General features: G+C 44.4%; 2 protein-coding genes across 2 annotated transcripts in view; one reads left to right on the top strand and one right to left on the bottom strand.

Annotated features, from left to right (window-relative positions):
* The window catches only part of LOC130371886 (hepatic leukemia factor-like), a 13,604-nt gene extending 9,229 nt beyond the window's left edge, over window positions 1–4,375 (top strand). The window contains exons 3-4 of the mRNA XM_056577754.1: window positions 1,396–1,610; window positions 3,913–4,375. Coding sequence (XP_056433729.1) covers window positions 1,396–1,610; window positions 3,913–4,128 — 431 coding nt within the window. The 3' untranslated portion in view covers window positions 4,129–4,375. The remainder of the gene's footprint in view (window positions 1–1,395; window positions 1,611–3,912) is intronic.
* Window positions 4,376–4,656: 281 nt separating this feature from the next.
* LOC130371825 (small integral membrane protein 36-like) lies at window positions 4,657–15,178 on the bottom strand. The gene is made up of 3 exons (XM_056577692.1): window positions 15,009–15,178; window positions 14,802–14,933; window positions 4,657–4,720 (listed from the first exon to the last, which is right to left on the bottom strand). Exons 1-3 carry the CDS (start codon window positions 15,176–15,178, stop codon window positions 4,657–4,659), a joined length of 366 nt encoding a protein of 121 aa, XP_056433667.1.
* Between the last annotated feature and the right edge of the window lie 1,424 nt (window positions 15,179–16,602).

Genomic DNA, 16,602 nt, shown 5'->3' with positions numbered 1-16,602 from the left:
TCAGTTTAGCCTCGCTAATCTCCAACTTGCTTCTTAAGTGTGTTGAGCAAGCCTGCAGAGTATTTATTCTGCCAGCCCATTATGTAACACTATTATGTTCTCTAACGGTGGACTGACCATCACGTCCTAGGACCAGTGGGCTCGCCAGACTGGTGACCTCCAGCAGATTATGACACACACACACACGTTTCTGTGCGTGTGTGTGTGTGTTAACTCACGTGTACCTGTCAGGTAGCGCAAGGTTTAAGAGTCAGCTCAAGATAGGTGGAGTGGAGGAGGAGGAGGGGAGCAGGAGGAGGGGGTGGTGGTGGTGGTGGTGGAGGAGGGGTGGGAGGAGGAAGGGAGGGGGCGTGACAAGGTCAGGAGACGCAGAATAAGTGGGAGAGGGAAGGATGGATGCAGAGAGAATTGAGTTGGTGAGCTGGAGGATAGATAGATGGAGGGATCGGACGGATGGATGGCAGTATGGGCTGAGGAGGTTTGGATGGGTGGAGGATGGATGGACGAGTAGGTGGATGGATGGATGAATCTACTGCATGTTTGGACAGGTGGAATAGCTGGTTAAGAGGTGAGGTTAGGGGGGGGGGGGGGGAGAAGACAGATGGAACAAGAGAAGAGGGGAGAGGATGAGAGGGAGGGTAGGAGAGACAATGGAGAAGTGGTGGCTGTGGAGAGGCCATTATGCACATTAGTTGGGTCAGAGTTGAATTCCTATGAAAATTGAAACAGGAGGCGAGTGCTCTTGAGCAGCTTACCGATGAACAGAACAACGCTCGCAATACACAAGAGGCCGAGGGGGCGTAATGGAAGAGAGCATTTTTGTGTGCGTTGGCACTGTGCATCAAATGCGGAATCCTCATTCCTACCGTTTAGATATTTATATTTAGCAGAGCAAATTGTATTGTTTACATGTAGCAGCCAACACTGACTCCCTCGTCAAATCGACGCCGTATCCCCCCCCCCCCCCCCCCGGTGGCCATAGTATGTTACAACGATCTACTGTGTTAATTTTCATCGTTGATTTTTTAGGAATCAAATTCTCAGACAAATTGTTGACATCTTACCTTTAAGTGATCATTTACTTTTGTGTACTGGAGGATCATGGCTGAATGATTAGAGGTAAAATAGCTAATAATTAATGAATGGAAATGTCTATATATCAAAAATGTAATTTGACACTAAATTCAGGAAGATCAGTCAAAGGATACACATTTCAATTATTTCTGCATCAACATAGACAACAGAACAGCTCTAGGTTGTAAACTTTATCCTGGAACCCTCTAGTACTGGTTTACTCTACGTTTTGAGTAGCTCAGTTATCGTCCAAAAGGTTTTCTATGGCCATAGTACAGCGGAGGGTGAAATGTCCCCTTTCTCTCCCGTGCTCTCTCCCAGGCCTCCCCAACTCCAGAAACACACCGAGCCCCATCGACCCGGACTCCATCCAGGTGCCGGTGGGCTACGAGCCCGACCCGGCCGACCTGGTGCTGTCCAGCGTCCCGGGACAGGAGATGTTCGACCCCCGCAAGCGCAAGTTCTCCTCTGAGGAGCTGAAGCCCCAGCCCATGATCAAGAAGGCCCGCAAGATCTTCATCCCCGAGGACTGCAAGGTCAGTTGGAGCTGGTTTCAGTGTTTTGGTTGGAATTGGTTACAATGTTTTGGTTGGGAGTTGGTTTCAGTGATTCAGTTGGGAGTTGTTTCAGTGTTTCAGTTGGGAGTTGGTTTCAGTGTTTCAGTTGGGAGTTGGTTTCAGTGTTTCAGTTGGGAGTTGGTTTAATGTTTTGGTTGGGAGTTGGTTTCAGTGTTTCAGTTGGGAGTTGGTTTCAGTGTTTTGGTTGGGAGTTGGTTTCAGTGTTTTGATTGGGAGTTGGTTTCAGTGTTTTGGTTGGAGTTGGTATAATGTTTAGGTTGGGAGTTGGTATAATGTTTCGGTTGGGAGTAAGTTTCATTGTTTCGGTTGGGAGTTGGTTCTAATATTTTGATTGGGTTGGTTTCAATGTTTTGGTTAGGAGTTGGTTCTGAATGTTTGACATCCAACATTTAATAACCAGGCCTGCTCTGTTATCTCCCAAAAATGTCCCAAAAAAATGAATGAATTCGAAAATATCAAACAATGTATTAATTAAATCAGGGTATTCAAGTATTATCCGCAAGAAAACCCACTGAAACCGCCAACGCAAACGTGTAAACAACCGGTCATCTGCATCAGTATAAGTGCCATACAAACAATGAGTTAGCAAGCCTCCAGGATTTAGCCGCCATTGTTATGTCTGCACTGGGGTTGCGTGCAGACAGCACCAACAATGTGTGTGTGTGTGTGTGTGTCTGTGTGTGTGTCTGTGTCTGTGTCTGTGTCTGTGTCTGTGTGTGTGTGTGTGTGTGTGTCTGTGTCTGTGTCTGTGTCTGTGTCTGTGTCTGTGTGTCTGTGTCTGTGTCTGTGTCTGTGTCTGTGTGTGTGTGTGTGTGTGTGTGTGTGTGTGTGTGTGTGTGTGTGTGTGTGTGTGTGTGTGTGTGTGTGTGTGTGTGTGTCTGTGTCTGTGTCTGTGTGTGTGTGTGTGTGTGTGTGTGTTAATGGTGATTAGAGCTCTCTGGCGGCCATGACAGGGCTTAAGGCGACCACAACCTGGGACTCTGTGGGAGCACATTGCTGGGACCTCTCTCTTCCTATACATTGAATATGTCTGTTTCTGAATCCATCTCTTCATGTCTCGTTTATTTTGCTTTCCATCCCTCTTATGCCCTCTCTGTTGATCCCTTCTTCCTTCTCCTCCTCCTCTCGCCCTTCTGTCTCATCCTTTCTTTCATTTCCTTTCTACCCCATTCTCTTCGGATGTCACTGTCTTTTGCTCTCTCTATCTCTAACGGTCATTTTGGGTCCCTCTCGCTCTGTGCCCCGGCTGATCCACCTGACACTGTGATAGGCCAGCTGTATCCATGCGTTCCCATTGGTCCAAAGCATCAGTGGCTGCTGCTCTAGCGTCACCATCAGATCAGACTCTGTCCTGGTTAAGAAGATTATCTCCCGGCTCCTCATTCACTCTGAGTGGTGCCATGAGTCACAATCTCTCTCTCTCTCTCTCTCTCTCTCTCTCTCTCTCTCTCTCTCTCTCTCTCTCTCTCTCTCTCTCTCTCTCTCTCTCTCTCTCTCTCTCTCTCTCTCTCTCTCTCTCTCTCTCTCTCTCTCTCTCTCTCTCTCTCTCTCTCTCTCTCTCTCTCTCTCTCTCTCTCTCTCTGTGGGCTGCCTCTTCCCCTTAAACCAACTATCCTCTCTCCCTCTCTTATCATCTCTCCTCACCCTCTCCTTAACTCTTCCCAGGGACCACATAGACTCTATTGTAAGGTTTCTATTGAAGTTGTGTCATGATTTTCCATCTTCTCGCTCTGTTTGTCTGAGAAAACCGACCAAACGATTACAGCAACAGAGAAAGATCAGTGTCATCTTCGGCCATGTCTACAGTGATAAAATACAAGCGCCTACTCGCCATATGAATTTGAGACTTGAGGATTATTGGAGGACACAATCGTGACGAGCGACAAGCTGCATTGAAGTTCTCTCGAAGGGAACTCAGTCCTCCCTGTTAGATTGAATCACACAAGGTCCTTCGAGATAATGAATCGGAGTATATCACGTACTCTACTCACATTCTTATATTCCAATTGCCGTCTTCTCATTTCTCTAGATTCAATCAACAGCTCTCTATTTCTTCACATGAAACCTCATCATTTTACTCGGTTTGTGAGTTAATGTATGAATGTGTCCCGGCCGCTATGGCCCACGATTAAAATAGGATAAATATATATATATATATATATATATGTGTAGAAATACTATCATTACTTGTTCACTCCAACCATTCACTCACTCACTAGCCTCTCTCTCCCCCCCTCTCCCCCCCTGTGCCATCGAGCAGGACGACAAGTACTGGGCCCGGCGCCGGAAGAACAACGTGGCGGCCAAGCGGTCCCGGGACGCGCGGCGGGTGAAGGAGAACCAGATCGCCATCCGGGCGGGCTTCCTGGAGAAGGAGAACAACGCCCTCCGGCAGGAGGTGGTGGAGCTGAGGAAGGAGCTCGGCCGCACCAAGAACGTCCTCACCAAGTACGAGGCGCGGCACGGGGCCCTGTGAGGCCGGGCAGGGGCTGAGACCACACACACACACACACAGGCATATACACACACACACACACACACACACACACACACGTGTACGCAGACACACACATACAAGCAGACACACACACTCACACACACGCAGACGCACACAAACATATAAGCAAACACACACACACACACACACACTGCTGTACACACATACACGCACACACAAGAACCCCAAACATGCACTCAGATACAGACATCCCCCCCCCCCCCCCACACCACCCATCCACCTACCAGCCAAATCTAAGCAAGACAAACATCCAAACACACATACACACACAATTCCAACGACATGGACACAGTAAGCCAATCATCACAATCACAAACACACACGCACACACACACACCACCCGCTTCTTCTGAACTCTCCTCGCAGACTCTTGTATGGTAACCATAGCGACTCCGGGATTACCACACTGCCACTCATTAACCCCGCCCCGCCCACTCACCTTCAACTGCCCCTGCCCCCGGAGGTGTGAGGAGGACAATAGTTGATTCACAGCTGCATCCCCCCGGCCCCGTCCAGCGCCATGGTTACACCACTCAGCATCATCCGCTCTCTGAACGAAAAAGAAAAATCGGTGATAACAACAATCGCATAATCATTTTTATTCCTGTTGACACTTGTTAGCAATGAATTTCACAGACTGTGTTGTAACTTTCGTTTATCTGTATCATTCATTTTTTTCTCCTGAAAACAAAATGTCTTACAGTGATTTTCCTACAGTGGTCGAGTGGTCATTGAATATGTGTCTGTCTCACCTGGCTAGGTTTCTTGTAGTGCTTGTTGCCACGGTAACAGACGTTGTAAACAGGGTAGTGGAAAGATAAACCAAGGGCAATGGACTCCTGGTGGATTTCTAATTATTGTTATTTTGGAACAATACAAATATTTGATACACTTTGATACACACACACAACAGTTGGACGTCTGCCTACCGTTGTCCTAAAGATGGCATCCAAGGGCCACAATATGAACCTGGGTGAAGGGTATGTCCTATACTAAATTTGGTCAATTTATAATATAGGTGTTGTGTTTGTGGTCCTTGCGTCAGGCTCAATTTTGATGAATGTGAAGTTTTCCCCCCTCTGTTTTTTTTTACAATCATACAGCTCTGCTGTATGATTGTAAAGTCATCTAACACAAGGTTTTTTTTGTTTCTTCTTCTCATACGTATGCTATTGTAGAGCGTTTCCCTCAACGCCACGACAACTTGTTGATGTTGAAGTATATTGACCTACCCTCTTCTAAATTCCAAAAAATAGTTAGATTTTTCTGCTGTATTTTGTGATGAAACCGCATGTTACGTCATCAACACTTTCACACCTTTAAATCCTGCTCTTGTGTTGATCTTACTCCTAACATAGTTAACCACAAAGCTAAGCGGGGCCACTAATGGCTCCCAGAAACACATGGGGAAATAAATTCATGCACGCTTATTAAGCAGTTTTTATTGTTCAAGGTTAGTTTTTATTGCTTGGTTATCCTGTTGGTTTAGTTAGGGTGTGGTTCTACTTGATAACATGAGCAGAGATGATTTTGTCTCTATTAATGCCAGACCTGATGGATACATGTTGAAAGAGGTGTGTCAATGATGTGACCACTGTTAGTCATGCATTCTTCAGTTGCTATGGTAATAACATGAATGTATGAAAAGGCAAAAGTTAGGTGGTTCGGAAACAATGTACTGTATGTTTTTATCCTTTAAAAGCAATAACTTTTTGTAACGTTGGCTACATTCCTTTGCCGACTAAAAATGCTGATTCACCAACAACTGTCCCACAATCGCATGTGTTTCTGTTCATTCCCCAAATATATCAAAGGTTTTATTGAATGAAAAGACATCGAGCAAGTCTTTATTTTGATGCGTCGCTGTTTCATCGGATTAAAAAAAAAAGTACCAAGAATCGAAGTACCATAATCAAGTAATGGTTGGTTCTCCTGTACATTCTAGATATGGATTTATTTATCCCGGCGTTGACAGATAAGATTAGCAACCTGTAATAAGCTGCCATGGTGTGTTTTATTTGGTTCAATGTCAATTTCCTTTTCTTTGGTGCAATAGATGCTTCTCTTGGGTTTCTGCCTGCTTGTCATGTCCAATTTCCACACAGATGAGGTTGCCCCCTGGTGGCGTCAGAGAGATTAATGTATTTCTGATGTACACAGTTGGTTTAGTTGACTATTGATGTCTTATACTCTGGAGTAGCTAATCACTTCAATGCTCTTTATTACAGACCAAAAAATCTATAAATACAAAATAGAGGATATAATGATATTAAAGGTTATAATGTTTATACAGAGATAATATTGTTTCGTTTTGTACAGTCTGTTTATATATTTCCTGTGTATTTTGGCAACGGCTATATAAATCGATATATATTTCTGTATCAATATATTTATATATTATATTCCTCAGAGAGCTATATTATTACCGATATGCCAAGCCTGGGCTTTTCAAGCCCTTAAAACAGGCTTGTATTTTTTCGCGTGACTCGACATGACTTGACAGAAAGTGGAAGGTTAAATCCCAAATTCTTTCTAATCGTTGTCCTGCTAAGTTCAAAATACCAGAACCTGATTATTCTTTCTCCTTTATACTCCATACGATTTTCACAGCCGAAGTTTTGCTGTTTTGGTCTGGACCTGAAACCCAAGGCATATCTGTTTATTTGTGCTTGTTGTTGTAACTGCTTTTGCAAGTTAGTCTTTTTTCTTTTGAAAAAGGATTGTTGCGCTTTAGTGTCGACGCTACTTTTATGTAGGCTATAGTGTCATGGCTGTTCATGGCCCAGAGGAATGTATTCACCCAACGTAAAACACTTAGGCCTACTTCTTATTTTCTTTCTTTCATTTTTTTTCTCAGATGAGTTCTGTGATTGTGACCAGATGTTACGTTTTCTCAGGCATCCTTCAGTGTCTAGTCCGAGGTTTGAGAAGGCCTGTTCTGTTTGATTCTGTGTTTCTCATATTTTTCATTGTCCTCGATTGTGTTTTATCATGAGTTCATCAAAATATGAAAAAAAAAAATAAAACTGGGAAAATTCAGTCTGTGTGCCGGCCATTTTTCCCCTACATATGTAATAATGTCATAATAATTAGAAAAATGCCCTTAGTGGGCATTAGTTTATATCTATGTGTGGGTTATAGCCTACAGTGGATACATATGAAGGTTATATCTCGGGGGTTGGTTGAAAGTGCTTGAAAAGGGATATGCTGTTCCATTTTTGTCCAGTAGATAGCAGTCCTGACTTTTTGTATTTTTACACAGCTGCGCCAAAGCAAAATAATGACAGCTATCAGGCTAAATATGCGTCGAGTGCTGTGGCCTGTAGCACGCCACTCAAGTATATAATAATATACAAATTGAACAACTAACTCTGAAGGTTGCATTCATTAATTAGTGAGATAGGGAGCTATGTGAACCAGCTAAACTAGATTTTACAGTTCATGATTATTATTAATCTCTTAATCTTACAAAGAAGAAAACTGAGTAATTCTAGCTCTAGATGTTATGACATCAGGTAAGTCTTCAACCTTACCTTATTTGTTTCCAGCAAAGATATGGTCAAATAGGCTATAAAAACACAGTATTCCACGGATACTGTTTGCATCGTTTGACCTTTCGATAATATGATAATATAATATGATGATATTTTTCCTTTAGTTTTCATAATCTCATAATCTGAAATGTCATAATGGGCAAGTTTGTTGTGGCTGCATCGTTTGAAGGGGCGACAATGGTCAAAATTGCTGGCGTCGTACTTCTGAATGCAATGGAGGTTTCCGTTCAACTTGCTGAGTGTAACAAAAACATTTATGTCAATTCAGTTAGCATGTGATTCGGAGTCGGATTTCTTTGATAGGAAAAAATCTTAGTGTGTTTGTGTGAGTGCGTGTGTGCGTGTGTGCGTGCGTGTGTGGTTCAAACTCCCTGTGTAGTGACAGTCAATCATGTTATCCTTTTCGCCCTTTAAAATGCCATTTACATAGTTTTCCATTAGTTGGTATTGGTGTTATATAACATTTTCCTGACGGCACTAAAAGGGAGTCAATTTTGGATATGCAGTTAATCCACCGGTTTCAGATTCAGCCAAACAAATCTCAGAAGTTTTCTCTGAGGGATGGACACTATCTATAAACCCTGTTTTAAGAAGTCGATTTAATTTTATATATATATATATATCTCCTATTTTAATAGTGGGCCTGAGCGGCCGGGATACATATACATTAAATCACAAACCGAGTAAAATGATGAGGCTTTTTTTTACTAATTTACTGCAGGCTAAAGACCACAAGCCCATAGCGCCCCCTTCTGCCATGCTAACGATAATGATCTGTATAAATATGTTATTTTATCTGACTTAAACAATGATCAGTCCAAACCGTTCTCCAAACACTTTACCGAATAATTTCCCACCACAAACAACTAATTATTAGGGATACATTTATCAAGGGATACATTTATCAATTTATCAACATTTATCAAATGCAAAAAAAATTGTATCCTATAAATAATTTATTCTACAAAAATAAACTGGTGGCCATGCAGCCAATATCCCATTATTTTTATTTGTTTACAATAATCGTACTATTGACACTCCCAAAACCCCTCCCACTCACGACACGCAGCTAGTTTGCGTAAAAGAGTTGCACATCCGAGTGGACACTGGATTTAAATGATAATTTTTCATCCAAAGAAAACTAAAGATTTTCGCGAAGAAATGTCATAATGTTAGGTTTTGCGTGAGGCTGCTTTGTGAACTACCGCCCTTCACTGCTCTCGACGCGAATGATATACGTCACCACCCGCACTTGGAACTCCGGGAAAGACATGGTGATCTCTCTGCTCCACTTCACCGCTTTTTTCCAAGGGGAGGATAAAAGCATCGAAAGAGGTGAAAAGTTATGCAGATGGGGAGATTATCGGTCTTGTGCACGCCAGTCGCACATACGATACATTTAGTTTTTTCATTGTGTTTTCTCTACAGCCTTTAGCTGAACAATTGTACAATGAACGGTCAAACTCTTGACATGAACAATTTAAATTTAAATTCACAAACAAAATATGTGTAATCCGGGGCATATAAAGACTGGGACCAGAAAATAATTACTTTCTTTCGATTGAAACCCATTCATATACGATCTCATAGGTCCCATGGGGTCTACCGGACGGGACATGTCTTCGCCACTCTATTGAATTTATTTAATTCTGAAAGTCTCCCACCTACCCCGGTAGAGTTAACGCCTCGTTTCCACATACGTACATTCTCGTATGCGATCCAACCGTCGCCGACCGAAAGTCCATTCATTCCTATGTGATTCTCCGTAATGTCTGTTTTTCCTCCGAGACTCCTCCCCTCCGTAAAATTTCTGTCCGGTATGTCCGTAATATACGTTAAAAAATGTTAACTTTCGGTGTCGTTTTACGGAGATACCGTATGAAAGTTTTTATGTTTTTCACAAAACATGTAAGTACCTGGCAGGCCAAACTCCTCGCCGATCTCTTTCCAAGCCTGGTTGGTTTTGTTTTATCTCTGTATGTGTCGATCCTCATGTTCCAAAGTACCGGTCTCCTAAAAACGGCCATTATCATACGTTCCCCCATCTTTTTGGCTGTCCGTAAATAAATACATGTCCGTACGTAAAACACTAGTGACCCCTTATGTAAATTTACGGAAGGACGCATACGAAAAACATACGCATGTGGAAACGAGGCGTTAGATTCTCTGCCCAAGATTGGGCCGATATTTCCCACCACTATCCTTGACTCGGGCCGGGCCTTTGATCGAGCGTTTGTGTTTTGTTTTTTGTTTTTTTAATCATTGCTTTATTGGCCTAATCTGAGGAGAAATCTATGCCATAAACAGAAATATTATAGGCCTATCCTTTAGCACAGTAGGCCTAAGTATATGTGTACAAAGTTACACACAAAAAATTATGGGATGCATCACAACGGGCCTGCTGTTCTGTGCAAATAGTTCATTCTCGTTCATTATCTGTGTTCATCATTTTTCACGTTTCTTCATTCAGATCTTTTTGCAATCAATTCCATTTTGAATAAACAGCGCAGTTACAAGCAACTCCGACTTGTATTTGAGGAAGTCAGATAACAGCCCAAAACAATGTCGGGTTGAAATCGGGCTTGGGCTCATAATCACAGTTAATATGTCGGGCCTGGCCGGGCTCGGACAGAATGTGCACAGGCTCGGGTCGGGTTGGGCTTGATTTTCTGGGCTCGATCTAAGCTCTAGGACCCGGGTCGACATAGCGAGCTTTTCTGGCGAGAAATAGCAGGCAGGGGGTTGTTATGAAACTCTTGTTCGGTGAGAGGGAAAAACACGCTGCAATTTTTTCAATGACAAAATATCACAAACCGCCGTTGTGTGATAGACCCTTGCGAAGTGGTTTCTTGTAAATATCTATACAAAGTTCCGGATAGACGGACACAGCAACAACCCGTTTTTCGTCAATTGTATTGTTTATGAGAGTGACGAGTCCTGCCCCCATCTGAATATGATTGGTTGCCAGAGAAGGAGCGGCTGTGACCACACCAAGGGTTTTCGGAAAAGTTTCGATATTTTCAACTGGAAGCGCTGGGAGCGGATGCACAACAAAGGGGGAGCACCCTGAAAAAGGACGGGTACCCTAACTGTGGACTCAATCTTATACATGCCGACTTTATACTACACATGTGTAAGAAGATTTTATATCAAGATTGCTGGTGATATGAATAGCATAGAATGCAATTGATACCTTGGCCACAAAACTTTTTGAAGTCCTCTGAAACCGTGTTGGCAAATTATCCTTGCGTTGGATAATTTTTTCTCTGCAATAATCTTGCTGTTCAAATGTATTTAATATTTTTCTGATACAAAGAGTCAATAGAATGGTACTATTGCATTGGATCATTAAGCAGGGATTTCCGCTTTTAAATAAATGAGGCTGTGGTGGAGATCCAAGGCGGTAAAATCAGGGCGCAGACTTAGGGCTGGAGAGGGAGTGAGGTCAGTGCACCCCAGCTGTACGAAGTGGCGGGTGAGTTTATCTTATACCTTCTCAAATACTCTTCAACCACCTAATGTCTGTAAACGTATGATTCCATTTAGGAGCCCAAAATCTAGGCTATAACCTAGTGGTGGGATACAGATTTTTTGTTCAGCTGCTGCTTTCAAGTAAAGCTCCACACACGTCCACCAATGGGTATATTTTTAGCTCAGACGAGGTCTGAAAGCGGGCCCTTACATTGGCATTGTTATTGCCATGCCTTACCTACTGAGCTATGCAAGGCCATGGATCTTCCTCGGTGGAATGTCTGACATCCCAGCCGCTCAGCCACCATGTTGGCCTCCATGGCGCCTCAAAGTTCTCACTCGAGTCTTCGGTGTCAGGTGCGTACGTGGCATTGGTGATAAGCAGCGAGCACAAATGCCAGTCTGTCAACAACCTGGTGGAGTTTATATAACCCCCCACCCCTCTCCAGCAAAGGGACACACACACCACCAAAAAAACTGATAATACGCAGTGCTGTAATCCCACAAACATGATATATGGCAGGGAGAATATCTGCGTAATACGTGCAAGCCCCTACCATTGGTCTCTTGAGTTGGCTGGCATGACGGCTACTGACTGAGCCGCCCGGCCCATTCGTTTTTTTGGTTGTCGTTTTTTTTAGCGGGTTTTATTTATCTAAGCGGATTTGGCGTTGCTGAATCTGTTGCTGCACGAGCACACGCTAAAGGCCCTGGTGTTGTTTCATCTCCCTGGACCGTGTCAGGGCCAATCAGCTGCCGGGGCCCTGATGACGGCCTGGAAGGTCTCCTGGGAGCAGGCCATGGCTGACATCGATGCAGGCGCTGTTTATTACTTAAACATGGAGCTTGGGTGGTTCTTTTTCATTTTTAATTCAACATTGTACGGAATTATCTAAGACAGGGGATAGATACGTTTACCTTGCCACCATTCCTTAGAGCATGTATTCGATTCCAGGAGTGACATAAACATCCTTCCGGAGGTGACTGGAGGAAGTACAACAAATAAATAGTTATTATAAAGGAAATTTAGAACATGTTGTACAACATTGTCGTTGTCGATGTTTCATCATGTATAATTGCATCAAGAAGAGATGAAATGGGGAATTTATTTCCCAATCTCTTTTCAGCCAATATTATTATAAACGTATTTAATCATTGATATATTGTTAGATTGTCTAATATATTACTAATATATAATATGTATACAGTATATATAAAATAATAGCTGGCACTCATCCAATTGTAGGACACCAAAGTTCGGAAAACATTTAAAACATTTGAATAAGTAAAAACAAACACAGAATCATAAAAGCCAGAAGAAATAAAGGTAAGTGAGAGTTGGCAAAAGAAAGGCTATGGGGTTGCGTTGCCTCTTCCGTCCATTTATACACGTTCATCTCAAATGTAGCAGTTCCAATTATGTCTAAGAAGCTGTCGCAAATCCTGTCTCCTTGAGTCTTTGGAGGGATCGTTCCGACTTGTTTGACTGGAGAGTGCGTTTACGGTTGAAATGTTTTGTTTCAACAGTACTTCGCCGTACATCACTTGATCTGAATAGAATACGTCTGTTCTGGTGTTGTCTGAGCCAGGTCCGATGTGACCAGGGCTGCCTCATGCTGAGGAAGACAGGCGGGAAGGTTCTGGTAACTTGAGCCAGAAGGTGGTGCGGGATGTACTTTACTGTTTGTCTTTTTTTTCATCCCAGAGTTATCCTGTTTCCCTGCAAAATGGGGCCAGAAGAATCATTGTTATTATGGATCCAAGCAAGAGTTTTTCTGGACACAGAAACCATTTAGAACGATTTTACGATCATAACGACTGAGGTATGAATGATATATGCATATCCATTGAGTGAATGCCTGTATGTCCAACTATCTCCCCCATCATTCTGAATGAATGCTGTTCATTCACAGACTAGAGGTGTGCAAAGCTAAGGTCGAATGCTACACTAAGTGCTATGCTAAGCATTTGATGCTGCGCTAGAAAAACGTGGCGATCCAGATGGTCATGCAGAGCCACTTAGCTGGACAAAGCACTTAGCTAAGGGCACCTTAGACAGGAGGGATAGGACACATGACTCCATTGCTGTTCAGACTGTACTGCCATAAGTCTGTTTGCACGTAAACATCTGTTGATGGACGGAGATGCGTGAGTCATGCGATCTCTGACGTCAAAGAGCCGAGTGACGTTCCCACGACAAGCACGCTATACGTCAGTCCATCCATTCATTATTTCCTGTGTGAGTGGTGTTGTGGCTGATCTGATCTCCAAAGACTTCACAGAGACATTGCAAACAGAGAATCAAGGTGCAAGGCGCGGTGAAATGGGAGCAAACCCCATTCAAAGTCAGTCAAAATGTATATGTGGAGCCCTTAATCACAGGGATCACAAAGTTTTCATTTTTTAACGAGTGGTACGGGTTTAGGGCAACTTGGTCATGGATGCCCTACAGGTAGATTGGAGTTTGAACCAAGAGCATTTTTGCTTGGTGTCAAACATCACTAGCCTACCCTGACCCCGTTTTGGTGTCCTCTGTTTGACGTCTCCCCCCCCCACATTATTCTATAAGCAAGAATCATGACCATCGTCATAGCAGCTGATTTGCGACCTTTAGCATGGCACTCCAGTGGGTTATTTATGCATGGTTAACAACTGAATCTCCTGAGCTATGGGGAAAGCCATAATTGCAGACAATCATTGTTTTTCATACGTGCGTGATTAGAAGAGCCGCCCTTGGAATAACTAGTACTCCATGTGTTCCATATGTCGATTACAGGGCAGGGGGAATATGTGCCAGTTGGCAGTCTATGGTGTAATCTGCATGTAAGATGTACACAACGGCTAAATTGGTCTTACAAGGAGACGTGTATATCTTCAACCCGCTGTAACTTACAACAGCTTTCCAGATGTGAAAGCCGTTATCCCCGCCCAAAGCCATATTTTGTAAGCATATGTTACACAACACTGTGATAAGTATGTTGTTTAGTCTAAATGTTGCATGTGTCAGTATACCTGAATGTGTATGCGTGTGTTGCACTATTTACATGTCAACCGGCCTATCGACATTTTAGTTGTGCCCATTTACAAGCATCCTAAATCCAGTGAAATTATTTTGACACAAGGAGATTAATTTGCCAATATCTCTATGATGATGTGTAATAACCTCCTGATGCACAATGTTCAAGCTGGCTTTACCCTGATATAACGAACAGTGACCTTGACCCAATGACCTTAAAATTACAGCGTAAACGAGAAACCAATGTTCATAAGTGTATACAGTGTCTGTAGTGTGGAACAAAAAAATTAAACATATTTGAAGTTTGTTCCCCATGCTCACCTCTGCAACTTGGGCGTCAGCGTTCATAGGAAGTATTCCATAAATCGTTATTTTTTTGTTGTTGTTCAAAATATATACAAATATGTACAGGTCTATAAAAACAATACTGTACAGAGTGACAGGAGCAGCAAGTGCCACCAAAATAACCGTCTCCTCCACCTCAGCCTCCTTCTCCCTCACTGAACCCTCAGACAAGGGTACTCCTCTTCTCCCTCTCCCGCTCCCTCTCCCGCTCCCTCTCCCGCTCCCTCTCCCGCTCCCTCTCCCGCTCCCTCTCCCGCTCCCGGTGGAGGTCCGGCGTGGGGTGTTCGGCGTGCCCGGGCACCATCTCGGTGGGCTCGTATCGGGTGGAGGTTGGCGAGTTCTGCATCACCACCAGTCGAATGGGCGACTGGCCGGAGTGGGTCCCTGAGGCCCCCGTGGCCGACCCGGGGGGGCCGGCGGAGGAGGCGGAGGAGGCGGCGGAGGCGGCGGCCGGCGCCGGCGTGTCATCGGGCGCGTACTCCTTGGAGGGGTCCTTGCCCCGGCAGTCGTACAGGATGCAGGAGATGAGGAAGACCAGCAGGAGGATGACGTAGCTGGCCACCAGAATGATGAGGTTCAGGGTGACGGGGTCGATCTCCAGGTAGAACTCCATGAAACCCATGGCGTCGACGCATATCTCTCGGCCCGCCGCCGGAGGTGAAGGTGGGGTGGGGTGGGGACGGAAAGGGGGGGGGGGGGGGGGGGGGGGGGGGGGGGGGGGGGGGGGGGGGGGGGGGATGCTGCTAACCTGCTGGATCAAGAGCCGTGGGGGATGGGGGAGGGGGTCAGGCGATGGCAGAGAGGAAGGAAGACCACAGAGAGGGAGATGGGGAGGGAGGTAGAGTGAGAGGGAGCAAGAGAGAGAGGGTGCAGGGTTGTAGTGATGGAGGTTTGAGGCCGCGTGGGGAATCAGAGTAGGAGCAGATGATGACTGTCCGGTGATGATGTCAGTTACAGTGGACAAGGCAAAGACAGCTGGGTCGAGCGGAGCGTGGGAGAGAGAGAGAGGGGGAGAGGGAGGCAAACAGGGAATGGCATCACAGAGAAATGAAATGAGAGGATCAGCAAAGAGCATCAGTGAGTGACAGCCAGTAGCGAGAGAGAGAGAGACGGTGAGAGACAGAGAGAGACAGCAGGCTGGGATGGATATGAAGGCTTTGTGCTCAAAGGATGTTAATCCGCACTGCTCCTCCAACCTTGAATTTCTGCAGCCAATGACCAAAGCTGCTCAGTTTAATAACTTAAGCTTCCATTTTAATTTTACCAACTGAACATCGAGTGGCAGGTTGGAGTAGGCAAAATTATGCACAGCAAAATGGAGGATGTGAATTCATAAATCTGTGCGCCATCACACACAGACACACATTCGGACACACACACATACACACACACACACACAACCATACACACACACACACACACACACACACACACACACACACACACACACACACACACACACACACACGTCATACACGCCTATCAGCTTGCCACCAGCGTCACTTTCAGGATTTGGGGAATCATGTCATTTGTATTAAATAACCGTAATATTATGTCACAGTCGGTGATTAGTTTTAGATTTGAAATTAAATTAGATTAAAAGCATGTACAGTCAGATAACACAGCTTGTCTTATCTCTAAATGTGCATTTCCCACTTTCTTCCTCCACCCGACCGGGGTTTGACCTTGTTGTTTAGTTGTTGTTGTTTAGTTACCGTGGCCCTCCCTTGAACAGTGTATTGGTGATGCGCTTTTTGTCATCCACCACATGGATTTAATTAACGACAGGAAGGGAGCCGCGTTTCTCCATTGAGGCCATATGTCGTGCGTCTTGGCACAATAGGAGGAGTAGATCCTTGATCTATGTCTGACTAAAGCCTTTCCAGCGAGCCATTGATCCTAGGGCACGTGTGTGTGTGTGTGTGTGTGTGTGTGTGTGTGTGTGTGTGTGTGTGTGTGTGTGTGTGTGTGTGTGTGTGTGTGTGTGTGTGTGTGTGTGTGTGTGTGTGTGTGTGTGTGTGTGTGGTACATCTGCCTCTTTTTTTG

Source organism: Gadus chalcogrammus, chromosome 18 (assembly GCF_026213295.1).
Source record: "Gadus chalcogrammus isolate NIFS_2021 chromosome 18, NIFS_Gcha_1.0, whole genome shotgun sequence".
NCBI lineage: Eukaryota > Metazoa > Chordata > Actinopteri > Gadiformes > Gadidae > Gadus > Gadus chalcogrammus.
Note: the sequence above shows the minus strand (reverse complement) of the source record. Positions and strands in the feature narration are given on the sequence as shown.

Bases quoted from the DNA above. Each gene is read 5' to 3' on its own strand.
- LOC130371825 (XM_056577692.1), bottom strand. From the start codon at position 15,178: ATGGGTTTCATGGAGTTCTACCTGGAGATCGACCCCGTCACCCTGAAC. The intron at 14,934-15,008 runs GGCCGCCGCCTC...CTCAGGGACCCA, and splicing joins CCCGATGACACGCCGGCGCC to CTCCGGCCAGTCGCCCATTC. The intron at 4,721-14,801 runs GCGGGAGAGGGA...TTTTTCGTTCAG, and splicing joins CACCGGGAGCGGGAGAGGGA to AGAGCGGATGATGCTGAGTG.